Genomic DNA, 27,199 nt, shown 5'->3' with positions numbered 1-27,199 from the left:
CAAACATGAGAGGACATTGCAAGAAAGCCTCTCAAGTCTGCACTTTAGCTCACCTGATCTGCAATTAAATGAACTCCTTATGACCTGCAGTGCTGAACCAGACTTCCCTTCACATCCAAAGCGACACAAATAAAACAAACGTAACACATTTTATGGACACAAAACCAAGCACAGACGTCACCCAGTCCATGACCAATTCCTCTAAATTATTTAGAAATCATGCAAGGAGTCCTACCTCATAGTTCAATGAAGGATCAGGGGAATCATCAGTACAGTGAATAAATCTGGAAAAGTAAGGCACAGGCTTCAAAATCTGCTTTACATGTAAGACTTTAGCCATAGTGAGAAAATAACCCCAAACTGTGAAACAAAATTATTTCCAATATGTACAACATTTCCAATATGTTAAATTATTTCCAATATGTACAAAGCAAGTAAATGCAATACATAACAATAACCCTCCTTTTGACAATTATCATGGGGAAAAAAATCACCTCTTCCAGTGCAATTTGGGTGCACTTAAATGCAGACAGGGATGTGTCCACAACGTGAGTGTTTACTCACTGTTGATTTATTTCTGTTTCAATCAACAGTGCTGCTCCTTTCCCCTTGTACTGTTGTGTTGGCATAACTGAATTCTCAAAAACCCAATAAACTTGAGCAATCTAATCTAGTTTCACTGAAGTGTTTTCCCAAGTACTTTTAATGTTTAACTTCCCAAACCACACAACAGAGACACATCATCATGCCTTACAGCCCTTCATTTCCATGAATAAAGGATGCAAAACAGTGCCGCTGCTCGGCGCTTCTGATTCCATAGCATGGTATCTTTCTAAATTAAGAGCCTTAAGAAATACTCTTACAAATCTCTTGAGAGTGGGAATAAACAAAACTATTTCCATAACTGCAAGCAGATGTCAAGGTTTTGTCCCTGTCAGTAGCTGACTGTGGGTCTTCTTTCAGGAACTATCAAGAATGGAGGCATTTATAAGCCAAGTCAACTTCCATGGATCTTTTTGTCATTTTACAGCAAACCTCACAATAGATTCTGTAACTTTCAAAAGGTATTCACAGAAGAACATCAGTTTTTCTTTCAATTCTACTCCCTGACCTTATTGGCAACAAACTACTTGGAAGCACAGAACTGTGTTAAGGGTCACTGCTGAGCAATAGTCCTAAACGCAGTATTTATAGGATCTCCTTTTGGCAGTGAACTTCATTCAGCAACCCAAAAGTCTCATATAAACATTGCATTTGTAAGACATGGCTGCCCAGCCTTCGGTTTGAAGTGAAGATCTATTGTAAGAGTTCATTCTGTATGCTGCCAGCAGAAATAAATTTCACACATTTTAGTTTAGACTTTAATATCCACCACATGCAAAAAAGTAGGGCAATACAGGCAGGCTTTCCAAAAGCACTGTGATCAAACATATCATATATATATATATATCTGTAAGCTTGTGTAAACAGATAACATCCTTCAACTACGGTTTAGATTCCCCGCAATTTAAGATCTGTCAAGGCAACAGAAACAAACCCATGAGAGCTCACAGTTTTGCTAGACTCAAAATTCCTGCCTTACCAGAGTATATGCCTACCATGCTGAAGAAAATACCCCCCCACACACAAAGCCAATAATAAACTCTATCTATAAAGGCTGCTGAAGTCCAGCATATGGAGTTTTACACTCCCTGTACATGAGGATCTGTATTACCTCTCACAGACTCCATATCTGAGACTGCGGTACCTGCAATCTGCTTCATTCCAGTAACATATAGTCTTTTCCAGCAATCAAAATATCCCAGTCTAATAATCAAAATTATTCCCTAACTCCACCCTCAAATATTTTGGGTAAGAGCTTTGTGGGGAAGGATGATTCCTCTTTCCTTCAAAGTCAGAAAATTAAATCCTTGGGGGCCATCCCAAGCCCCACAGACAGTGCAAGTATTTCTGCCAAATCAAACAAACAGGCAAAATGACAAATAGAGGCAAAAATACTGCAAGACACAGTAAGGGAATTTTTTTTGAGCCTTAATGACACAGTACAAATGAGGAAAAATGGGTGAACACAGTGTGAGACAAAATAATTTTTCCTCCTAAATATTATCATGAGTTTTCATTGACAAGAGGCCATCTTTATTTGAGGAGTAAATTTTGGGCGACTTGAGGTTGCAACTTTATATTTTTTACTTTAGCATTCATTAATTGTTGAGACTCATTTGAACTCATGTATTACAGATGGCCTTTTGATCACTAGAGGCACAATGCTAAGTGGGGTGTCTTCAACCCACATCCTATTCAGGTTTGGAAGTACTGGAAAGAACAATCAGAAAGATTTCAGGAAGCCCAAACTGAGACATGTCTGGGCAGTATTTTCTGAAGCCTCTGAAAACTGTCATTTTGAATACTATGGATGAAAGGATCAAATTCTTTTGCTATATTGTGGTCAACAGCTTTTTTACAGAGTTACAGGTAGATATCAACACCAGAAGGAGTCAAGGTCTCTTCACGAGTAGTAGCTCTATGTCAAACACCAAGTCATATACTTGACCACAAGGCACACTACACAAAGCCATTATGCAGGTCAGTTTTCAACACTGAGAAAAGCAATTTACGAAGGTTGGCAAGATTCTCCAGTACCTAACCTGCTTAGAAAGCCATGAACTAATTTGCAAATCACTGAGATTGTTCTGTGGATAATTAGGAACTACTACGAATATGATAAGAATTGTAAAATTTATTCTGTACCTGACACTTCCCTGCTATTATCTCATAGTTAATTTTAAACATAAATTAAAAAAAAAAAATCTAAGGAGAAGTTTCTAACAGCCTTTGAACTGTATCTTCATTCCTTGAATATTAAACCTTGCTGGAACTTTGAGCACCAAAAGAAACAGGAAAATCATGCACCACTCAAAAGAGGATCTTGTACTACACTGTAAATTGCTAGGAAAAATGGGGCAAGAGTAAAACATCAAGAAAAAAAAATCATCATCAAAGGCCTCATTTTCCACATCCTCTCATGCAGAAATGACTATCTTGAAACAGTTTATAATAAAGTCTAAAGTAACAGCTCCTGTCCTTTCAAAAAGATATTGGAGTGCCAAGGCATGTTCTTCATGATCCAACACTGCCTCCTATGTTCTAATAAGAGAATACAGGCTGTTATTTCACCACATATCAGAAAAACTTTGAAATTTCCCTACAGTTTGGAATTCAGTATTAGAAGCATTAACTCTTGTATCACAAAAGTGGTCAGATTGCAAGGGCATTATCACATCATTAGAAGTATTGCTAATATTTTTATCAGTCTCAAGGTGGGCAATCATGTTTTAACAAAACACAGTCCACTCATTCTAACAAGGAAGAAAACTGTGTTTTAAACCACTATATTCATCAGGGCTATACAGAGTTTTTTGTTCAAAAGAGCAGTTTTAATCACTTAACAGACATCCCAGTTAGAATGGGAATTTTTTATCACATCTACATAACACTAAGTTTCTGAAAGCCTACATTAATGCCTGAAAAGTTAAGATCACACCACCCACATGATTTTTTGTGAACTCAGCTAAGTAAAATACAATGCTGACTATGAAGCAGAAACAACATCAACTATATTAATAAGTACATCACTCTGAAGTCTTTGTTAATTTATGTAAAATTAACAAGCAGGAAAGTTAATTCATTAGTCTGAACTTTTCAATCAAAGTGTCAACATCACGAAAAAATCCCAACTTTTAAAACAGTCAAAGCAATCTAATCATGCTCAGTATATTTGCATTGAGACCATATTTTTAATGGTTTGTATTGAAGCATTACATGGTTGGAGTTTTCTCAGAATTTGAGACAGTTGAGAATTACAGCAAGGGCATTCCCTGACCTGAACAATGTATAGAGGCAGGCAGGAAATGGGAGAGGAAGCAAAAAGCAGAGAAAGTAGTTTGCCTTAAGTCTCACATCACTGACCTAAATTTCTAGATCAAAACCCAGATCTACAAACTGCTGTTGCAAAATGTTTATCATATTATAACACATTAAGTGGATTTTTAAGCTCATACAATTGAACAGGAAACAAAACAAAAAACACAACAAAAGTGTTCAGCATTTTCATACAAGTAACAGCATTTCAGCTGTTACTTACTTATACAAGACAAGAAACTTTTAGACCATACTGAGTATTAATGAAAGTAGAAATATATTGCATTTATCCTCCCTCCAAGTAGTGCTTCCAAGGGATTTGGATGCATTATGTATGTAATTTTCATTTGTTCAGCACTTCAGGTTCTTATGCCAGCTACATTTTTAATTTCTGCTTGCTAAGGACTAGTGAACTGGCAGCTAATCAATAGTATAATTAAGGACGACCACTATTCCGATTTAGCAATAATCATTGCACTGCTTGGGGACATTTTGTACAAATAACTTCGTAATTTAGAAATACCAAGCAGAGACTGGACAACACCATATGCTTTAATCAAGTATGACATATTCATAAAAGACAAGATAGACACAGAGACCACGTTGATTTCCCACAATAATGTCACAATTCCCACAATTATTTACCACCTTAGCTGAGCTGTGCTATCTGGTGGTCTTATCACATTGGGATAGGAGCCTAAATGGACTGGACCAGTGGAGTTTGAGATGTCTTTCTGCAAGAGGTTATTCTCCCACAGCAGGATCAGGAGAAGGGAGTGTGCCTGCTATGGGCTGCTCAGCCACTTTTGCTCTTGGGTGAACTTCAGGCGAAATCACTGATGGTTCAAGGCAATACCCATGCTGTGAAACCTCACACCACAGCTGCTAGAATGTCTCCATTGCCTCTCCCACCAAGCCAGTGCTGACTGCAGGGGTGAAGAGCTGAGGCACTGACTGTAACTGATACAAGGTTAAACCTGACAGAAAATGCACTGACTAAGTACCAGTGAAAGTGGTTGGGCCAATTCATTCTACCATACAAATAAACACACACACAGAGTTGCCACATCTAAATCAAGTGGCACTTGCTGAACACTTGCTTCTCTCCCAAACTCACTAGAAAACAGTTAACCAAACAGGAACTCTGCAAGGAGCTCTGGGTACTTTTTGCTGGACCTCTTTATACAGGAGGACAGAAAAAACCAAAACCCATATTATTTAACATTCACAAAGGGATCATAAAAAGTGTGCAGTTCTTTTCAGACCTACAAAAATCAGTCCTGAAAGCCATTGAAACAAAGGAGACATTAAATTTTACTGCTCAACCCTCTAAGCAAGCCATCCTCTATACACCCTACCTCTCATTAGGGGAAACTATGAAAAGCAGCTCCTTGCTAAGACACCAAAGTCTTCTGAGAATTCACTCACCTCTGGCAAGTAAACTATAGACTTCTCATCTCCCCCATTCCTTTCATTCTCTGCAACCCCAGAATCATGAATTCTCAGTTGTTTTCTAAGCCTAACATACTTTTCAAACTGTCTTCTCACTCCAGTATCTTCTCCCCTCCTCCTCAGTGTCTTCCCCAGCACCTCATCACATTGCAGATTAGGGATGATGGAAAACCCAACATCAGAATTGGACTGACAGCCTTGCTGTCAACAGCCCTTTTATTTTTTCCCATGTACCAAAAAACTGGGGGAAGAGAGTCTCATTGGAGTTGTGGGAATACAAAAGCAGGCACCGTTGCACAGCATTAATGCAACTGGTTTCACACTTTAAACAAGAAAATTTTTATCACGTTATAAGCCACCTGACATGAGACTGTTATGCTTGGTAACCTAAAAGGCACCTAGAACAAGGCCTCTGCATTTGACTGAGTCTCCTGAATAATCCAGTAATGTAAATAAGCATTGAATAATTACTGGAAAACAATCTCTCAGATACCAAGCCATGGATTACCCCTTTTCTTTGAAATTCTGCTTGTCTGGAGAGGAAAAAAAAAAAAAAGTAACCATAGTAACAGAAGCATCAACTCCAGTAATTTCATCTTCTTTCAGAAAAATGCTGTATTTTAGAAATGAGTGACATAAATCAATGAGATGCAGGTACTACAGGAGGAAACTGTTCCTATACAATTAAGTACTCCCTTCATGTAAGAAAAATAAAAATAAACCCCAAGCACATCATGTTTTTAATTTTATCTGTAATTGCTATCCTTAGTCACCTGGAATGTATTTGTTCCAAGAGCTACAAGAACTTGGGTTCAGAACAAGCTCTAGAAACAAGTAAGATGAAGTCTCAGGCATCTTCCAGGCAGCCACACAAACCTCAACAGCTTTAAAATTTGAAAAGGACACAGTAAAGTCACACTGTCTTACCATAAGAAGTGGCACCAATAAGGAGGGTAGCAACAGGTAAACACCAAGAGGGGTAGGAATGCAAAAAAAATCCCAAGAATAACAATAATAAAACATTACTTATTCTGGAAAGCAATTCATTAAAAATGGTCTTAGACCACAGTGCCATAGCATGTGGACTTTGCATGGTCATATGTGCTACTTCAATGTCTTTCTGGTTTGCTTTTGTTTTTTTCTGGCTGGGGATAACTAAGATTGCCTGCTGGAAATCTACTTACGGCTGAGTGAGGTCACGAGTTATGAAGTCTGAACTCTTGAAGAGGAGGAAGATGTCACTGAGAGCTTTACATTTCAGAGAGCTGTTCATTGCTATCCAGTAGGCATCCTAAAGAAACAAGATTATCCACAAATACACCTTTACTAGAAGGAAGGAATGCAAGCTGCAGGTCTATCTAAATACTATGCAACATTTGAAATACATGCAGAAAAAAAAATTCTTTTTTTGAGGAAAACTTCATTAGTGGTTAAAAGAGACACAACAACAGTTATTGTTTTTCTTATGGATACTCTGATGAAAGCCATGCAAATCCAATTGGAAAACTAAGTTTTTGCCTTGCTGCTACCAGGAACTTTCTTAGAATGTTTGATGTGTCTCTTGAGAACACAATACAAAAATATTTGGGTGCACCCATCCTTATGGTGTAGCTCAGAGTACCTAAAAATAACTAGAGGGAAGTTTATTGGTTTTTTTTTTTATACTGTGGAGCTCTTCATCTTTGTCCCAGGCAAAGTTTTCAATTAGTACCCTAAACAAAAAGAGCCTGACCATCACACAGCCACCTTTGACTACGATACAGGGTTTTAGTTAAGAAAGTCAGTGCTGCCTTGCATCAGCCTCCCCAAACATGCACCATCTATCTCTAATCCACCACTTCACTGGTATCTTGTCTATCACTTCTTCATCAGAATCCCTAGTCCCTGCTTCTTTCCAATGCATTAAGATTAAACAGAAAAAAATCACTGTAATAACATTTTTAATAAGTTTTTTAAGTCAGCATTCTTACCCTTGGAGCACTCCAGTTAAGTTTAGGAAAAACACTACCACCCAAGGAACTTATTGCTTCCTGAACTTTAGCTGTGAACTCGGGAAATTCTGGTGCCTGAATGAAGAACAGCAAAAATTTCAATTTTAATAGTGTAGTCATCTTCTAAATACCGTTAGAAATACATATTGCAGAAGAAATAAACATGTCCAAAATCAGTATGAACCCCAGAAACATAGTGTGTAATAAAGTCACTTAAATAAATCACTTAATCAAATCTGTCATTCTTTCAATCAGAGATATCGGAAAATGCTTCCAATTCTCACTCTCATTACTAGCAAGTACCATGAACTTCAGGAGAAACCCCAAAACTTCATAACATTCATCATGAAATCTGCAACAGCTGGAAAAATACAAGTCAAATAACCAAAACTTAAATACTTACCCACTGGTTTATATCCTATGGTAGATTATTGTATACAAATAAGATCCAATAATATTTAAACTTTTAAAGAATAATTTTAGAATTAAATATCTCCTTATCAATTTATAGGCAATTTGAGTGACCGCTGCTCATTTAAGCTCTAGCTTTATGAAATGTTAGTAATACTTTCACTAATCAGCTCTTAAATTAGGTCTTAAAGTAGCTGCTTAACAATATATTGTTCAAAATAGAGGACACGCTGCAGAGGTTGGTCTAGAAAACCTTGCCTTATAAAGAACACTGAAAATGTAAGACCAAGGTCAAAAAACCCCAACTCTTCAGTTTGCTCTGAACTCCACCCTGAATGTGGTCTATAAAGAAAAAACAGGTTGCTGACCTTTAAAATAATATGAAAGGATTTCAAGCATATGTCAAAGATTTTTCATGTAACAGGATTTATAGCAAGAAGTATAAAAGAATACTGTTTCTGCCTGAGTATTTTTAAACTTGACTCAAAGGTAACTTCTAGGCTAAAGCTAATTGATTTCTCTTAACCAACAAAACCCTCACAGCCATACAAGTGATTTAAAAAACTCATACATTCTGGCATTTCCTTACTGCAGCTTCCCCAAATTCAAACACTTAAAAAAACCTTCTCACATTTTAGTACAGTGACCTAGACTGAACCTCAAACATTCTGAACCTTTCCTTCATACATTACCTAGTCTCCATGGGAAACTACACTTGGAAAACTGAAAAAACCGCTTCTCTCATTTTATTTTTAGACTTTCAGTCAATTCTAGAAACTGTTCCTGCAAGAAGTAAAACTCTTCATCCACTGCATTCTGATCCAAGCTCCTCTTGTTTTCACAGGAATCAGGAGTCCTACTATATATGTAATACCAGCACATACTAAGCCTCCTTGGGAAAATGTTACCAACATGTCATTTGATTAACGTAAGGGGATAAATATACACACGAGAGAAAAGTTCTACAACTGCATAAACAAGCTAGACTCCATCATTTCCTGAATTTTGAATGCCTGACTTTGTAACCATCAATATTAATGCAAGTTATTTTAAAACCAGAATTTTCTGCCCCTCCACTTCCCTCATGAGGAAGCTGTACACTTACCTACATACAATAGAATCATTTGGCCTGTGCTCTTCTGATAGGTAAAATACATCTCAATGATGTATTTCCTTATTGTGTTCTACATTAGAACCTGATTCAAAACTCTGATATAATTTAGCATCATTACCATGAGCTTTGCAAACGATTAGATGGATCCTAAAATCCTTGTTTTAAATAAATTACAATTTAAGGAATCTATCAAAGGTTAAATATTTGAACTGAAGATTAATTAGGGTGCACAAATTTGAAATTTATTACACTCTAGGCTATAAATTCTGTGCTAGCAGAAGCACCACTCAAAGCAGGGTTGTGATTATATGGCACCTAATCCAACATGAGCAATTCCACACCCTGATGAACATTAGGGAGCTAAAGGACTGAAATCACAGTATCAATGGCACACAAGTGCAGTGAATATTTTAACTCTGACAGTGACAGGACAACAGCAAGTTTCAAAAAAAGATGTAAAAAAAAAGATCAAGAAAGCCTGGTTTGTATCCAGTATGATCCTGATTCCATGTCAGCCACAGTGCAAGGAAACCATAAAGACAGAAGAAAGAAAAAAAAAAATTTAGACAGAGATTTACTTAGGAATATATAATGGCACATTAAGAGAAGAGCTGTGAAGACTGAGCTGCAGGGGCTTCGTTTCTTCTGCATCCAGTCTGATTAAATAATTTGGAGATACTCAAAGTGGTGAAAATGAAAGACAGCTATATTTAGAGCTGTACTTCAGTTCATTTCCTATAGTCTAACAAGTGTGTGATTGTTGGGGATGAAGAAAAGTGTTTTATTTTTAGTTAAACAAAATTAAGCCAGCAAAACCTTTTTGAAGTTACAGACATCTACAGTGCCATGAGACTAAAACGGTCTGAAAAAATGTTAAATACAGCAAGAGAGATCTCTAACTAGCAACAAGTTTGTATCACAAGGCTGAAGGCAGGAAACTGCTGATAAACCCACACTGGGCTTTTACAGGACCTTACCTTAAGTGTTGTAGTGTTCTCATCATCCGACCACTGTTAAAAATATGAACAAATCAAAGGTTACTGATTTCCTGAGACATCCTTTGTAATTTATGAGAACATCAGAATTCATACAGCCTCCTACAACATGTAGATCAAATCATTGCCCCAGACAGCATAATATTACCATCCTCCAACTATCTGGGCTGTAAATTAAGACAGGAAACATACTGTATGTTCAGCAGAAGTACTACTCTAAAGTATGGATAGAAAGACACATGTATATTTTAATTGTGATTTATATCAGAAAGTTGGGTATTTCAGAACTCAATCTTCCTTGTCTAGAGCTTGTCTCCAGCTCCAGCACTTCCATCCTTAAACCCATGATCCATTAGTTTCACTTTTAATTCTTTTTCATCTCCTTGCTGTACCTTCTGTCACCTTGTACTTAAAACATTTTTCAGTTTTTTTCTTCTAGAATGGCCTTCTGAGTTATTATGGCCTCAGAAACTTCCACTGTTTCTTAAAGTAACTACTCCAAATGTACTCCTAATTTTTCAGGGCATGAAACAGTATTAAGCACAATTTCAACATTCCCCACTCATTACTACAAATGCATTTAGCAAGAAATAAAAATTAAAAAGTGTTCTGTGAAAGAGAATAGAAATATTTTAAACTCTCCCTGATGTCACAGCATAAATAATCATGTTTCTACATTTTTTAATGGCAACAATCACATGATTATTATTTCTGTGAAGGACTCTCCTCACGTATAAATTATGCATAAAAGGTTATACATTCATCTTTTCTCAAGAGACTTGACATTAATTTGCATTTTACACTGACCTGTATCTCCTCTGCATCATCACTCCCCTCCTGAGCGTGACTTGGCGGATCTTCTCTGAAACAAAACATTACCAGAAAAAAAAAAACCATGAAACGTTGGAGTTTGACTTGACCATGTCCATTATATTTCCACAGCATTTCCAGCTGTTGATCTGAAAATGTTTTCATAAGAAGATTAAACTTCAAAACTCTGGCACAAAAAATCAGAGCAAGCCAGTAATGAAAAGACCAAACACCCTGGCATTAGGCCTAGGTCCTACCCTGAACACTTTGCTTCTTTCAAAGTAGCAGATCAGTTTTTGCCTTAAAACACCATAATTGAAGCTTTTCAACACCCTATTAATGATTTTTTTCCAGCTTTACTGTACTCTGACACAAACACAAATTCAACTTTTTTTTTTAAAAAACAAGTTTAAATTAAATTATGTTTTGCCTCTATACTCCTTTTCAAAAAAATTCATAAACCTTGAGTTTTAAATGTTGACCTGTGAATTTCTGGCTCTGAAAAGAAAATGTATTCACACTCAGCATATGGAAAAAGTAGATCCTATAGAAAGTGGACAGTATAGCAAACAGGGCAAGGTCAAACGTACATCCCTGCCAAAAGTCAATTCTTAGACAAGCTGAGTCTCTGCAGTCCCTCAATGCACTTCCATAGGGATTAAACCATCAATCCAGTTTTTGAGATCCAGAGGTCAGACAGGGACTCACTTAAGGTTAGAAGCAATCTTGGCCTTGACTGCAAGAAGATCACGTTCACTTCTAGCTAAGGAAGTACAACTCAGAGAAAAAATGGTTTCTAAAAGGGATTTTTAACTGCAAACATCTTAAAAATGTAATTTAAGTCAATCACACAGCTGTCCACTCCTCCACTGAAGACAGCAGAAATTGTAGAACACAGCTGTTAAGTCAAACCCTCAATTTCAGCTTTTCTGAAGGCTTATTAAAAGAAACAGCTGCTGCTAAATAAATTGCACAGCTGCAGGAGCAGGTGACAATACTCCTTCTGATCCAAAATGCCTTAAAAAACAATTCTAATTTTCTGGGTACCCTTTAATAAGAAAAATAATTTAGAAATTAAAAATTAAATTTAAAATGAAACCCTTTCATCTTTACAAGGCATTTAAACAGCTTCAATTTTTATATAAATTGATAGCTGATAAATCAGACAAAGCTCCCTTTCAACCTCACTGGTTGCTCTGCAAGGGGCAAACTATCAGTTAGGGAATCATGGAGGACTGATTTCTGAGTTTGATCATTAACAAGATGCATGCAGTAACCATTTCACAAGGAAACCACACAGTGAGTTCCTAAGCAGAAAACAAAGAGCAAGGCTGGGTTCTTACCAACTGTCTCTGCTATTTATCCACCTCATCCTTCTCCATCCAAAATCTTGGCATGGGTGTACATACAGGACATTCAGCTTTGTCATATGCATGGATTACATGTATGCAAATGATTATATAAAATGTTACTAATTATTGAGTTCATATATAGCTTATTTTATTGAGAATTAAACTCAGGTAATGTCACTTCACCCCTGGACTGGCATGAAACAGGTCAAGCCTGTGAACTGGACCTAACCAGATCCAAGGAACCAAACACAAACCAGCAGCTGAGCACCCCAGAGACTGGCACATTCCACACGGAAAGGTGGAGAAAAAAATGAAAGGACTGTTCCAGCTGGTCTAGAGTGAAGTGTAGTACCTGGATTTTAGGATCTGCTTCAGGCACCAGCAAATCAAGCTGTACTAACAACAGTCTGCCCATTCACATGCTCATACAGTATGAGGTTTACTGCAGTCACACTGGTCAATTTAAAAACTCATTATGCACAATACAATAGGTATATTGTACAACATGGTGCTGTGAATATAAAAACGCATTAATACTTGGAGGTTGGGGGAGAAAACACACTTTACCTTCCAGAAACGACGAGTGTTCCATCATCCAGCAAATATTCTTTCACATTCTCTGGCAGGGGAAGTATAACACTGGAAGAAAAGTGAAAATCTCTTTAATACTTTGTTATTAGTTGTTATAACAAAAAACTAGTTGAATAAAAGAAATTGGTTTTTTAATAGCATATACTTCAAAAATACTATGTTTTATCCTCTAACATTATGGAAAAGAAGTCTTTTTCTCCTATCTTATCCCTCACCCAAAAAACAATGCCAGTTTTCCCTCCAGAGAAGTATAGGACAAAAATTTTAGATGAAATACACAAATGGCCCACTTCTTCAAAGCTCCAAGAAATTCCAAGTAAAATTGTGTGCAGCCTGTGAGGAGACAACATGTTGCTCAAACTGAAGGTTTTCCTTCTGAAATCCAAACAAAAATTTGCCTATTCCATCCTAAGGCTCCAAAAGTGCAGGGCTACCCCTAAATGTACCTAAAATAAGCCAGTGCTAAACACCAAAAAAACATAAAAGATCAAATGCTTTGATTACTTAAAGCCTGATGTCAGCACCTTTTGATCCAACACAACAACTATCTTGACTTTCCCAAGTTATTGGTAGTTCTTGTAACTATCTCATGACGTGCAGCAGCACCTTAGAAACTACAGAACTTCTTAAGGCTTCCAGAAATACACAGGAAAACTAAGTTAGCCACTTGGTTTGGATCTCTTCAGTCACAGTTTTTTTAAGTAAGCAAGTAGGAACAGCAATGTGGATAGTAGGAACAGTGTGGTTATCAGCTGGTGCTCAGCATGGAGTCCCACCAGGAGAGCAGGGAGCATAAGTGTACCTGGCCTGCCCCAGGGCTTCCCAAAACACCCCTCAGGGTGTAGAGACAAGACACCGCTCCTGGGACTCCAGCTGATGGCTCCATCAATCCTTCACCACCTCCACCCCAGCTCTGTCCCACACAGGATCCCCTCTATCTCATCCAACCCTGCCGCAACACAAGCTCATTTCCATCCCAGCCCAGCCCCACAGAACCCCAGAATGGGTCAGGTTGGAAGGGATCACAGTGGCTCATTGCTCCAGCCTCCCTGCCCAAGCAGGGCCATCCCAGAGCACATGGCACAGCTGTGTCCAGACAGTTCTGGAATATCTCCTGTCAGGAAGACTCCACAGCCTCGCTGAACAATCTGTTCCAGTGCTCAGTCACTGCCCAGGATAGAAGTTCTGCCTCATGTTCAGGTGGAACTTCCTGTGCATCAGTTTCTGCCCTTTACCACTTATCAAACTGCTGAGCACCACTGAAAAGAGCCTGGATCCATCCTCTTGGCATCCCCTTTTTACATATTTATACACATTTATGAGGTCCCCGCTCAGTCTTCTCTTCTTCCTTCCAATATGTGGAGGGAACTTATAGAAAAGATGGGGCAAGGCTATTTACCAGAATTTGTAATAATAATTTACAAGTGGGAATGGGTTCAAACTGAGAGAGAGACAGCTTAGATAGGTATTAGGAAGAAATTCTTTCCTGTGAGGCACAAGTTGTCCAGAGAAGCTGTGGATGCCCCATCCCTGGAAGTGTTTAAGGCTAGGTTGGACGGCGCTTAGAGCAACCTGGTCGAGAGGAATGTGTCCCTGCCTATCGCAGGGGATTAGAAACAGATGATCTTTAAGGTCCCTCCTAACCCAAACCATTCTATGACTCTCGAGGCTGAGCAGGCCCAGTTCCCTCAGCTTTCCCAGTCCTTAATCATCCTCGCAGCCCTGCACTGGACCCGCTCCGAGAGCTCCATGTCCCTGCTGCTCTCCGGATCCCAGAACTGGGCACAGCGCTCCAGGCGAGCCTCCCCGGGCGGAGTGGAGGAACAGGATCACCTCCCTCGCCCCACACTCCTCCCACCCGGCCTCCCCCTCCTCCTCACCCCACACCGCTGCCCTACGGCCCACACCGCCTCTCCCAGCCCCCGGCGCCCCTCGCCGCCCTCACCTGCGGATAGTGACGGCCTTGAAGAGCGGGTACCACACGGAGAACTGGCAGTGCGCCACCTGCTCCTTCTTCATCCTCCTCCCGCTCAGCCCCGCCGCTCCCGGAAGCTGCCGCTCCGCCCGGAACCTCCCGCGCAGCTCCGAGCGCCGCCCGGCGCCATCGCCGGCGCACACTGCCCGCCCCGCCGGCCCCGCTCCGCCCCGCCGCCTCAGCGCTGCCCGAGCCTGCAGCGGCGCTGCCTTCGCTCTGCCCTGCCCCGAGCCGAGGAACTACTGAGTAACGTTATCCTTTCCGGTTCTGCTGCCCTCCCTGTGCCTGCGTGTCCCTGCATGGAGCTGGTTCATGGAACCGGAGGGTGTTAAGGGGTTGGAAGGGAGCTTAAAGAACGTCCAGTTCCAATCACCTCCTGCCACGGAGACCAGGTTGCTCAGGGCTTTACCCAGCTTGGCTTTGAATACTGCCAGGTTTAGGGCATCCACAGCTCCCTGGGCAACCTGTTCTAGTGTCTCACCACCCTCACAGTAAAGAATTTCTTCCTAGTGTCTAACCTAAACGTCCCGTCTTTCACTTTGTACCCTTTACTCCTTGTTCTATCGCTACAGCTCTCATGAGCAGTCCCTCTCCAGCTTCCCTGTAGCCCATTCAGACACTGGAAGTGCTCTGAGGTTTCCTCACAACCTTTGCCAGTTTTCTCAGCCTATCTTTATAGGGGAGGTTCTCCAGTCCCCTTATCAGCTTGGTGGCCTCCTCTGGACTTGATCCAACAGTTCTGTGTCCTTGTTTTTTTGGGAACACAGAGCTGTGCACAGTGCTCCAGGTGAGGGCAGAGGAGAGGGGCAGAACCTTTGCATGCAGCCCAGGAGCCCTTTGGCTTTCTGGGCTGTGAGCGCACATTGTCAGCTTAAGTTTTTCATCTTTAATTTAAGTTTTTCATCAACCGCTATTTCATTTTGTTCAGTCCCAAGTCAAGTAAGTAAGAGAGTATTCTGGGGGGGGTTTTCCTAAGCCCTGTTATCTGCTGTTGTGTGAGTGCCTGTGTGTCCTCTGCATGGCGTTGTTTCTATATGGTGTTTCCTCATGTGCTATCACATCTGCAGTTTGGGGATTTCTCTCCTAGCCTCTCATATCTCGGCTGTTGGGAAGTTTGATAACAACATGGAGCTGCCTCTAATCCTCTTCTGCTTACGTGAGATAATCCTTGTTTGCTCTGCAGTTATTTGTCCATATTTTATTTGGCACTAAGTGGGTCATCCATGCTTCTAAATACCGTGATAAAAATGAAACATTTCCCGACTACTTTTGTCCCTCCGGTCAACTGAAGTGCTAATTAATTGATTTGTTTCTAGAATCATAGTGCTGAAGTGCAAGTAACAAGTTTAAAGTGACTAAGTAGCTTTTAATGATGTTTACTTTCAGCGCATGTATCTCAGAGTGCGGTGGGTTAAATCGTACATAAAATGTTGCCAGTGTGTCTTTTGCACATTCTTTGTAAGAAAACCTGTATTTTGTTTGACCTTGAGCTTGCCATGGGACCCCATTGCTCAGCTTCCATTAAATCTGGTTGCTGTCACCTGGAATGTGTGCTTGGATCAGAGAATGTCTTCTGAAAAGTGATTTAGAAAAGCTAAACCATCTATGAAAGTGTTAATATTAAGTGTAGTTCTGATATCTTGGCTTCTCTCTTGAGCTGATTCACAGACCTCAGTTGGCTTAAGATTTTAACTCCTGGGAAGGATGATTTGGAAACTGCAGAATGACTGGATGCTGCCTTGAAGGGAAGCCACTCAATAAAGAAATAAGCAATGGGAATAAAGTTATGTTTTATAGATGGCATGGCTTTTTCAGGACAGAATTTGACCCCAGTATGAAATAAATGGAACGGGTAGCATAATTTTCCTGCAGCATCCTGTAACACTGGGCACAAAAACTACCAGACAAAGTAGAAAACATTTATTTTTCCTCATAATTGATAATTTGAGTGCTGTTGATTCGTGTTAAGGCAGCTGGTAAATCTGGGCACTTTGACATATTCTTAAGATTGTATTTATAACTGTTAAAATTGTATATTCTTAGAGCTCATGTAATCCTGAATCAGGTAGCCAGGTTCCCAAGCTGCTGTGCCAGCTGTGTTGTGTTTTTGACTCAAATGATGCAGAGGGAATTTCATGAGACAGAAGAACCTTCCTGTCAGAGGCTGCAAGACAAGGCTTGTTCTGAAAGCTAAATAGGCCTTTAGAAACCTCACGTTTTAGTGTTAAGTTTCATTTCCAGTTGCAGCTAATTTTGTTTATAAACAAAAGATGTTGCCACCCTTGACAGCCTGAGCCATGTGAGATGCCAGAATTGGAGCCGTTGTTTAACCAAATATTTCAGCTTTCTAACAGCAGAAATTCTCACTTCTACACAGCCAACTGTATCTGGACAAAAATGCTGTTTTGGTGGAACTTTTAAAAATGTCTCTATAGATAGAGTCACTGCACCCACTTGTGGAGGAGACCCAAACTACAGAAGCTGAGATAGATCAGTCTTCCCTCTCTTTGAGGTGTTCACCCGTTTTAGATTTTAGTGATAATTCAAACCACTGAAACTGTATAATTTTTTTTGTTCTTTTAAGTAGCAAGACACCCTTGAATTTGTCAGAAGAGAGCAAGTATTGTAGAAAACAGCTTCTGCCATGATGCCAACGTTGTAGTATGTTTTTTTCATGGTACAACTGTGGTAATCTGAGAAAATCTGAAAAAACTGTGGTAATTTGAGAAAAATACACTGATACTTGCAAGCTTGTGCAGAAGGATTAGTGGGATCAATGGAACAGAATTTCCTGTGAGGGGAGACTAAAAGAAGACTTAGTCCAATCCAAAAACAACTTTAACAAGGCTGTGGTTCATTCTCTACTCCTTTGATATATTTATATTGACAATGCAAAAGGCTGTAATTCTTTCCAAATGTAGGAAATTAGTTTGTTGTAGCTGGGTATGTAAGGTTTTTATGTTTTTAAAGGCGTCACACAGAGCCTCCTTTGACATTTCTCCTGGGCTGTGCTTCTTTTGCATATGTTTGGTGGAAAGCTGGATCTTGTATTTGAGAGTCACAGCATGAGCCCATGGCTATTGTCCAGATAAAACTCTTCAATCCTAAGAGAAGGGAGCTCCAAACATTGGAACAGCTGACTGAACTGAAGTGGAATAGAAACTGGAACATAAGCAAGTGAGGTTCTTGAACAAATACAAATGTAGTAAGGTAGATAATAAACCTTTGTACTTTTGGAAAAGAGCTTCATTGCTTTAAGAGAATATTATAGAACATCTTTTTGAGGGAACAGAATTGCACTTAACAGATCAGGGCTTCTTTTCAAGACTTATATAAAAACAATCTGCACACTTGACCTCTATGACCTACTTCATCCAAAAACACTTTCTTAAGACTTAAGGAAGAGCCTGCCCTGTGTACAGGCTGAAGAAATGGATTCATGCACATCAGTTTTACTCCTGCTGATAAACAGAAATATTTAGTCCTACCTGCTCCTTTTAACTACTTAGTGGAAATAAATGTCAATCCAGTGTGTAAGAAAGCTAATTATTGCTCTTTCATGTTTTACAAGTATACAACGGATGCTACCATAAAAGGATAAAGATGAAGTAAAAAATGAAAGTGCCAAAATTGGGTGACAGAGAAGGTCTTCACACACTTTGTTACTGTTCATTGCTAGAGAAAACACAAAGCCTTATTAATCCATAGTTGAAGTCATTGAAAGATTCCTTTTGACTTTATGGAAAGTTTATGACCATCAGTGCTATGGATGATCAGGATCTTTGAGATCATCTCATCCCTCCTGGTGTTTAAACTGGTTTGCTTCTTTTCACTGGCTTTTGCTTACCATTCATGATGATTTTCAGGACTTCAGTACTAAGTTAATATCAGAGATGGTTTCCCTGGTGTAAGTTTCTGTGCTGAAAGTGCTCTGTAGTTCCACAGTGACACAGGGCAGTCTCTTTAATGCATCATATTTTTCTGCTGCCTACTGTGCCTTTAGGCTGGAGCTGTATGGAAGGAGTGAGTAATCTCACCTCTCTGGGGACACAGGCTGAGGCACTGAGCTGCAGATCCAGAGCCTTGCTTTGGGCATATTTTAATGAAAATGCTGCCTTTGGCATGGTGTTGGGCACATCATTCTGAGTAAGAACTGACATGCTGTGGTCACACCAGCTCCGCGTGCTGCACAGACTTGCAACACACATATAGTTCTCTGACCTTGTTTTTTAGTGGGAGGATTGAGTCATTTACGTGTTTATTTGTGTTGTAAGGTGGAGGTGGGTTCTAGTTGTGACCCTTAATAGCAAACAGTTTTTACTACTGAAGTCCTCTTGGCATAAAGTTTTTTCCCACTTCCACAGTGGAGGGCATAGTTCTGTTGTCCCAAAACTGTTGTCAGAGCACTTCACCCAGATCAGAACAAAACAATTTGACTGATATGGATGAATTGTTTGTATGTGTCTTTGAAATTTGAATAGTTAAGAAAAATGTCTTCAGCCAGCATAGCTACTTGACAGCTGATAGGACTATTAAAACTGTGCAAGTTGGGGATTTGACCCAAATTTACATTTATCCTTTGCATTATTTGACTCTGAAATCATTGGGTGGAGCTGAAAACATGAATTGAACTTGCCATCACATGTCCCTGACTTTCTCCAACAAGCTATATTTGTTAATTTACAGTGCTGAAATGAACCTTTTAACTTTACACTGAAAGCAAATATTGATTTTGTTTAATATATATCTGGACTTTGCACAGGAGGGGAAAAAGCCTGACATTCCTCAAAATGGCAGCTGGGACATCCGCAGAAGTTGCAAAAACAGCTAAACAATCCGTCCTTAAGGAAGAGGTACAGCATGCTTTGGTTTGACACATTTTGTTGTTAAATAACAATTATTTGTATGTTTGTAAATGCAGAGTACAAAATGCTATAGAGGCTGTATGTTTGTAAAAACCTATTCAATAGACAAAATGCTTCCTCTTGATTGTCAGAGAGTTTAAAAGATGTGACATTCGTCTTTATTGAAATAATTATACAAATTATCAGTGAGGGGACAGAAATCTACCATGTTGCATTATTTTAAGCTGCTTCTCTTTTTTTCAGATTTTGCATCTGTTTCTTGTGTTGTCACTTCAGGAGGTTTTTCAATATTCAGAAATAATGCTAATATCTCTGAGAGACTTTACAAATTGGTGGATTATGAAACTCAGCAACAGTTTTCTGTTTCAAACAGTTTTCTGGTTCTTTAAGATGGGTGAACCTCTAAGGATTGCTTTAACATACAGGATTGTACCACCTTTTATGTTTTCTGAAAGGATTTGAATTTAGATAATTGCTGTTTCAAAGACATCAACAAGGAAGTAGTAAGAATAGTAACAGTCCTAAGGAAGGATTCTGGAGATACTTCATTCTTATTAGAAGCACTTTCACCCTAAACTGCCTGTATTTGTTTCTGTTCCCTTTTAAGTGAGTTCTTAAAGTCAATTTTTGGTGTTGCGGCAGGTTTGGCAGTGTCCTGATGTTGTTATAACACAAATGTAGTTTCTTTTATTTGTTCTTAATGGAGTGAACACTGTCTTGTAATTACAAGGGTACAAGGTACAAGGAAAGAAGATATTTGTTTGGATTATATTTATGTCTTTTCCCTTGAGCATTTTTTTAATATGAATATTTCATAAGTATAAAGGATTTAATTTTTGTGACCTTTCTGGGTTTTCTATTAAGACCTGGTTTATTTACAGACAGCATTTTCATTTTATCCTCTTTTGTTTGCTTTTGTTTGTTTGATTTGTGGTTTTTTTCATAAAGGATCTCAATTATTCTCTTTTAAAACAATGACCTCTTTGGTATTACTGGAAGTTTATAATTAGATCTTACATATTTTAAGCTATTTATTTTTTTCAGTCAGTTTGTGGGCTTAATACAAAGAAGTATTCACCCTCTTTCTGCCAGTGGCTCTTAGATAAGAAGTGGTTCTATAACTGTGCAGTAACTATGTGGTCTGATGCTGGAATATCTTCCATGAAACTGGCAACTGATCTTATTTAATTCTTCCTTTTTCTGGGAAGGCACATTCAGACTGTTGTAAGCAGATGTTTTTTGCCAATTGAAGTAATATACAAAGCAATAAAAATAACTCATTTTAAAACAGATTACAATAAAAGCAGCATACAGCTGGGCTAATATCTAGGGATTTTTCTCTTTTAAATGAATTACATAAAAGATGAGGAAATATCATAGGGAAAATAAACACATTTAGCACAGAAAAGACTTGTGGCCATACTGTTAATGCCAGGCACTCACTCAGCAGGTCTCAGAAATCCTAAAGAGGCAGGTATGTATCACTCTCACAGTTGCAGAAAACAGCAGTTACACAAGGCCACAGTCTGAGATCAGGGTAAGAAAAGTTTCAGGGTAGTTTGGTTTTTAGTCTTGCATGCTCAGCCATTGGGCTGTGCTCTCTGCTAAATGGGCAGTCATGAGCACCAGCATAGCCAGAGTCTGTGCAGCCCAGAGACCCTTTTGCAGCTGATACCTTACCCTTGCAAAATCCTTCTAAAAAAATGAGGATTTCTAGTACATAAAATCCCACTGAATTCATCAAAACTTGGTTATAAAAGATGTGTTAAGAAAAGTAACTGTCTTGGGGTTATTTTTTGGAGTAAATGGAACTTGGAGTAAATATTTTTTTCTGTATTAGCAACAGAAATTGTTGCACATTCCTGCATGCATTTGGATGCTGAGGTTTGTCTTCAAGAGTCTAAAAATAGTTGTTTCTCCCAAATCTTTGGGATTAATTTTATAAAGTATTTAACAAAGATTTCTTTATTTTAGGTAATCATAGAAAGACAATGGTTGAAGCTTGCAGAAACAACTTACACTGATCCCTTTGGGAAAACCAGGTAATTACCTCTCTGCTATTCCAGATTTCCAACTGTACAGAGTGGCCACAGGCTAGAGAGCATGAGCATCACAAACCCATCACTCCACACAAGATGAGAGCTATTCATTGTGAGGTTCCTTTAAAGTTCCTGCTGTTTGGAGGAAAGAATCTTACTCCAGCAGATTTGCTAGCATTGGGATTGAATTTGGTTCCTAAATCCTTTTGGGCACATTGGATTCTGGACTGTGTTGCATTTCCAGTTCTTTGGAAAGATGCTACACAGAAGCAAGTTCTAGCTGTGCAACTGCTCTGTGGCAATCAGAGAGTCCATCCTGTGGCTTTTCTGGTTCTTCATTTAGAGCTCCTTTTTCCCTGCTGGTGGTGCTGGATCGTGCATATTATTGACAAATTAATGTCCTCTTGTATGTTATCATGTCTGTCCAATTCTTTTGTACTCTTTAGTTTTGCTGTATTTATGTAGGTGTGATAACATGGCTCCCCTTAATGTGTTAGATTCTGTACTGATTGCTTTATCTAGCGCCTTCCAGTTCATCAGCAAAGTATCTTCTTAAAATTAGCAAAATTGGATCTTCTGTGTGACTAATATTAACTATTTTCTCTCTTTCTCCTCGAGTAGGCAAAAGAAAATTATGTTATAGACATTTTGTAGTGCCAGTGTATGACAGGGCCTGCCTAAGGTCAGCTGCTTCTTACAAGACCTCACTGTGTGATGGTACATTTTGCTTTAAATGAAAGTAGCAAGGGTAGGAGATGATTTTTGTATTCATTTGTTCTTTTCTCTGTTTAAACAGAACTTGGGAAACTGTAAAGCGTACTGGCAACAGAAAGGGAGCTACAGCTGATGGTAAGATTGGTGGCTTTTTTTGTTTGCATTTTTTTTCCTGTGAAAGTCTTTCTGATAAGCTAACAATGCAGATTTAGAGCTGATCTGTTCCTGAATGAATGAGGATGTGGAAAAGGTAGTTTGGCAGAGCTGGCTATACCCCTGAACTAATGAAGTGCTTATTTAAATGCTGAAGAGTCAGAACCTTTCTGGTGGGAGGTGCTTTCCCAAGATCATTGTGTTCACTTTAAAATGGTGGAGCACTTCCAAAGACATCAGGGGTGCTCTGATACAGAGTAGCTCACAGGCTGGTGATTGGGTCTGCTGATAGGGGCCAGGAACAAGATTCTCTTTGGGACATGATTTAGGCATGTAAAGAGTGTAGTAGAGACTTCCATGCGGAGGCTTTCAAACAGTGTGTGTACGAAGGAGAGCCCTTCTCTGGATGTTGTGGGCTGAGTCTCAGTCTTACTTGATGTGTGTGCCTTTCATTTGCTGGGGAGCTTTGAAGATCTTTCACCATGAGTGATATGAAGAGCTTAAATTCATCATTCAGGATTCTGGAGCAGGCATCTAAACATTTGATGCTCAGTGTGTGGGTTACTTTCCAGATCTGGCACTAAAATCTCACTTTCTGCTACACTCACATTCCATGTCCTTGTGTCTCCCCTCACTACTGCAGGTGTAGCAGTGATAGCAGTGCTACAGAGGACTCTGCACTACGACTGCATTGTCCTGGTGAAACAGTTCAGGCCCCCAATCAATGGCTACTGCTTGGAATTTCCTGCAGGTAAGTGATTGAAATATTGGGATGACTCACTATAGTTCAGTGTATTTAGATGGGCTTGGAGTGTCAATATTAACAAAGTAGCTCTAGCTGGAAAACTGTGCTGAGCTCTGTGTGCCATTCACAGAAATAGGAATGTTTGGTAATGAAAAAAAACAAAGTGAGCTTGTTTTAGCAGATTGGAGAAAATTCCCTCCACTTCTCTTTTCTCTGAGAGTCAAAGCACTTGACTGCTTTCCTTCATGAGAATATTAATGACATTTTTTTGGAAAAGCAGCATGATTCTGTATATAATCAGTTAAGGATGTGGGCAGCAGTATAATGAATCCAGGGACTGGAGTCTTTCCTAAAGAGTAGAGAGGATGTTTCCCTTTTCCATAAAGCTTGATTAGATCTCAGGATGGGTATTACAGTTAAGTGGGAGACTTTTAATTTTTCTTGTCTGTTATGTATCTCCCAGGCCTCATTGAGGAAAACGAGTCAGCAGAAAGCGCTGCACTTCGAGAGCTGAAGGAAGAAACTGGGTACAAGGGGGAAGTCATTGAATGTACTCCAGGTCTCTGCTTTTTCTTGTTTTCCCACCAAGCTAATTCTGTCTTGAAGGTTACTCTAAATGTCTAAAACTCTCTAAATCAAAGGGAAAATCCAAGCAGCAAAGCCTGTGCAGATTAGCAGGGTAGCATCCCATGGCTGTAAAAGTGACACTTTGGTCCTTGATGTGAGTGAGTTGCTGAACTTGTTAAACATACAGCTCTGAAGTAAAAATTTGATGTCAGTAGGGAGAAAATTGCTATGGATTAAGATCCTGTACACAAACCCCAATTATTCAAACTGTGATTTGGCATTTTTGCATAAAGGTCTAAACTGCTGGACTTCTGTGAACAGAATCTGTGAACTTAGAAAAAAATAGCTGCATGGTGCAGAGGTCACCCTTCTGTCAGCTGTGGGGAGGTGGCAGTACTCAGGTTCTCCAGCCAGAAAGAAGAAATGACAGAATAATTGGAGTAAATTTAGAGATCCTTTGGAATCTAATTGTTGCCAATCCCATGCTTTCTACATAAGATAAAATGAAGGTGAAAGGAATATCATAAACTCAAGGTAGAAAGGTGAGGCAACTTAGATAGGATTCCAAGGAAATACTTTTGCAGTTGAGACTTGTCTCTCAGTTATTGGGTACAATGGCATGCCAGGGACTGGGAGAGGATGGAGACAGGTGATGGTAAAATTAGACTCCAATAGACTGAGAAAATTTCTAAGGGGTAATTTACAGTAAATCTTTAGTCTATGGAATGGAAAGTAAATTTGGCTGTGAAAACAAGGCTTATCAGAGATCTGTAAAAGAGCTGAGAGTTACACAAACATTACTTCTAAGAACATGTGAAAACAAAATTTTTGCTACCCTTGCAGCATGAATGTCGACCAAATATATGTTCTTCTATTGTATCAAACACATTTCTGTGAAAGCTTTTGTTAAAATGTCACAGTGCCTCACTCCTGCTTTGAAAAATGACCCTCTCCGTGTGCTTGTTGGCAGCTCTGTGCTTGGACCCAGGGATTTCAAACAGCACAACACACATTGTGAGCGTCATCATTAACGGAGATGAGGCTGAGAATACGAGACCTAAGCAAAAACTTGGTGAGTTTTGTACATTTGTTTGAAAATTTTGAGAAGATAACAGAACAATGAGTTTAAAACAATAAACCCCACCACTGCATCTTCTCTGTCCTAGCTGATTTGGATGCTGCATGTCCTTCCAATCACATCCTGCAGTCTGGATAAGCAGTGTGTCTCTGCTGTGTTCACTGGGGAAGCCCAGATGCAAAGTATCAGCTTTTGGCACATTTAGAAGAAAGCATTTCAGTGCCAAATTTCAGTGAGGGCCATAAGCACCTGTGAACCTAGATACTGCTCTCAGTTGTAGCGTCACTCTGGAAATAATTAGTGTCACTCACAGTCAGTCAGCCATCTAATGCTTTTTAATTGTAAACTCTAGTGTATTTCAATCCCTTAACTTACGTTTTTTCACTTGTAGATGACGGAGGTACGTAATGTGACTGTGCTCCCATTGACAATAAGGTCAAGAGTGATTTTCGTATGGCAAGTTTTACGTAGAAAATGTCAGTTAAAACTGGTTTTTATTTGTGCTTGGGTAATCTCCTGACCCTAATCAAATGTGCCTGAGGTTGACCTTGGCCTAGATGCAAATTCCTGTGGGGCATTATTGCGTCAATTATCTTTCCAAGTATTGCACCTATAGCACAATTACTATAGCACAAATAGTAATTTGTATCTCAGGAAATACAAATTACTGAACCCCCAACAGCTGTAGGTCAAGCCCCAAAGACAAGTAATTCAGAGAGACAGGAGAGGTATAAGCCAACATAAGTTCATTGTGAACAAGCCTGTTGTCTTTGTGCTGGTTTGGTCTCGAAATACATCTCCAATCCATTCCTGTATGAGGAGAAGCCAAACAAAACTCCCTTTCAACAGTGTATTTTTCCATTCTCAAAAGGGAGGATTCTCCTTTTAGGATTCTTATTCTTCATAGCTGTCAGCTACTTTTTTCTCAACTGTTTCCCAGGTTCTTTCTGCCAAACATGTTTTTTAATGAACCCAGTCACTGCCTTCCCCCATTTACTTGATCTTTTTTTGATATACGAAGGCTCACAACTTTTAGATGATGATGAGTACTAAGTGAGTTTCTTTCCCCTTTTAAATTGCAAGAAACAGGACACTGAGGTAAATTTCTCTACTGTTCACTAATTTAAGGGTGTGTAAGTATTTTTCTTTTCTCCTAGAATTTGTGGAAGTTGTTTCACTTCCAAAGAACGACCTACTGCAAAGAATTGATGGTAAGATCTTTCTGACACATTAAATGCACTAATGTGAGCTTCAAGAATCAGTTCTTTTCTCAGGGCTCCTCGTGGTAGTTCTCATCTTAGAACACTGTATATTAAGCAAAAAGCCATGAGACCTGGCCAGGTATGAGAGTTAGTGATAGCAGCAGGTGTTTGCACTGTCTGGAATGCTACACATCTTCATTTTAGTCAAGGACTTACATTTCTGCAAAGGCGAGGCTTTAGCAGCACCTTACAATTTTTTTCTTTTATTTTCAGAACTAGTAGCAGAGGAGCATCTGGCAGTAGATGCCAGGGTTTATACTTACGCATTGGCTCTGAAGCGTGCAGAAGAAAAACCGATCCAAGTTCCTTTTATGAAGTTCTAGAACTGGACAAGGAGAAATTTAGTTCAAAACTGCCCAAGTTGGATGGCTTAGAAGTGCAACTCTTCTTGTAATTAAGGTCCTTTGCTTTACTTGTAGAGCAAAAAAAGTATTTGTAGGAATGAGTCTGATATTTTTATTTGGAATTATGTAACTGACAAAAAGCATTTCTTCTAATTGCTCCATCTACCGAGCCCTGACAGAAAAAACATAATAAAAATACTGTTTAATTTTCAGAATGGCTCGTTTCTCACTAGATTCCTCTCTGCACTTAAAATTCAGTATAGGAAAGATGCTTAGGTAACCATGGTTGGTGTTGTACCACTACATGTTCCAAAGGAGGCAGAATGCCATGCAAAGATGGCAGGAGAGAGAGCACAGGTCTCTCTTGCTCATGCAAAGATGGCAGGAGAGAGAGCACAGGTCTCTCTTGCTCACACAGCACTCAAACTACTCAGAACACCTGAGAAGGGAGAGCTCAATGGTCTGCAACTTCCTCATGAGGGGCAGCAGAGGGGCCAGCACTGATCTCTTCTCTGTGGTGACAGTGACAGGACCCAAGGGAATGGCTTGAAGCTGAGCCAGGGGAGGTTTAGGTTGGATATCAGGAATAGGTTTTTTACCCAGAGGGTGGTTGGACACTGGAACAGCTCCCCAGGGAAGTGTTCACAGCACCAAGCCTGACAGAGTTCAAGAAGTGTTTGGACAATGCTCTCAGGTATGTGCTGTGATTCTTGGAGTGTCCCGTGCAGGGCCAGGAGTTGGACTCAATGAATCTTTTGGGTACCTTCCAACTCCAAAATCATAGAATTGGAGACTATCTTAGTAAGTAGTAATTTTCTGTGAC

At 39.4% G+C, this 27,199-nt stretch overlaps 2 protein-coding genes across 3 annotated transcripts in view; one reads left to right on the top strand and one right to left on the bottom strand.

Annotated features, from left to right (window-relative positions):
• CDC123 (cell division cycle 123) overlaps window positions 1-14,715 on the bottom strand; it is a 32,524-nt gene extending 17,809 nt beyond the window's left edge. The window contains exons 1-7 of the mRNA XM_085082789.1: window positions 14,580-14,715; window positions 12,611-12,682; window positions 10,689-10,743; window positions 9,864-9,896; window positions 7,341-7,436; window positions 6,555-6,661; window positions 236-284 (exon numbers count right to left, since the gene is read on the bottom strand). Coding sequence (XP_084938915.1) covers window positions 236-284; window positions 6,555-6,661; window positions 7,341-7,436; window positions 9,864-9,896; window positions 10,689-10,743; window positions 12,611-12,682; window positions 14,580-14,653 — 486 coding nt within the window. The 5' untranslated portion in view covers window positions 14,654-14,715. The remainder of the gene's footprint in view (window positions 1-235; window positions 285-6,554; window positions 6,662-7,340; window positions 7,437-9,863; window positions 9,897-10,688; window positions 10,744-12,610; window positions 12,683-14,579) is intronic.
• Window positions 14,716-14,736: 21 nt separating this feature from the next.
• Window positions 14,737-26,591, top strand: NUDT5 (nudix hydrolase 5). 2 transcript variants are annotated; one of them, XM_085082809.1, is made up of 9 exons: window positions 14,737-14,855; window positions 19,372-19,462; window positions 21,449-21,516; window positions 22,310-22,362; window positions 23,024-23,131; window positions 23,589-23,684; window positions 24,663-24,764; window positions 25,928-25,981; window positions 26,246-26,591. In XM_085082809.1, exons 2-9 carry the CDS (start codon window positions 19,400-19,402, stop codon window positions 26,353-26,355), a joined length of 654 nt encoding a protein of 217 aa, XP_084938935.1. In that variant the 5' UTR covers window positions 14,737-14,855; window positions 19,372-19,399; the 3' UTR covers window positions 26,356-26,591. The 2 variants fall into 2 exon arrangements, with proteins under 2 accessions (XP_084938935.1, XP_084938927.1); XM_085082801.1 differs by lacking the exon at window positions 14,737-14,855 and adding an exon at window positions 15,294-15,548.
• Window positions 26,592-27,199: the final 608 nt, after the last annotated feature.

This window comes from Lichenostomus cassidix, chromosome 1Aa, assembly GCF_008360975.1.
Source record: "Lichenostomus cassidix isolate B80296 chromosome 1Aa, HeHo_3.0, whole genome shotgun sequence".
NCBI lineage: Eukaryota > Metazoa > Chordata > Aves > Passeriformes > Meliphagidae > Lichenostomus > Lichenostomus cassidix.
This window is presented reverse-complemented; position numbering and strand designations above follow the sequence as displayed.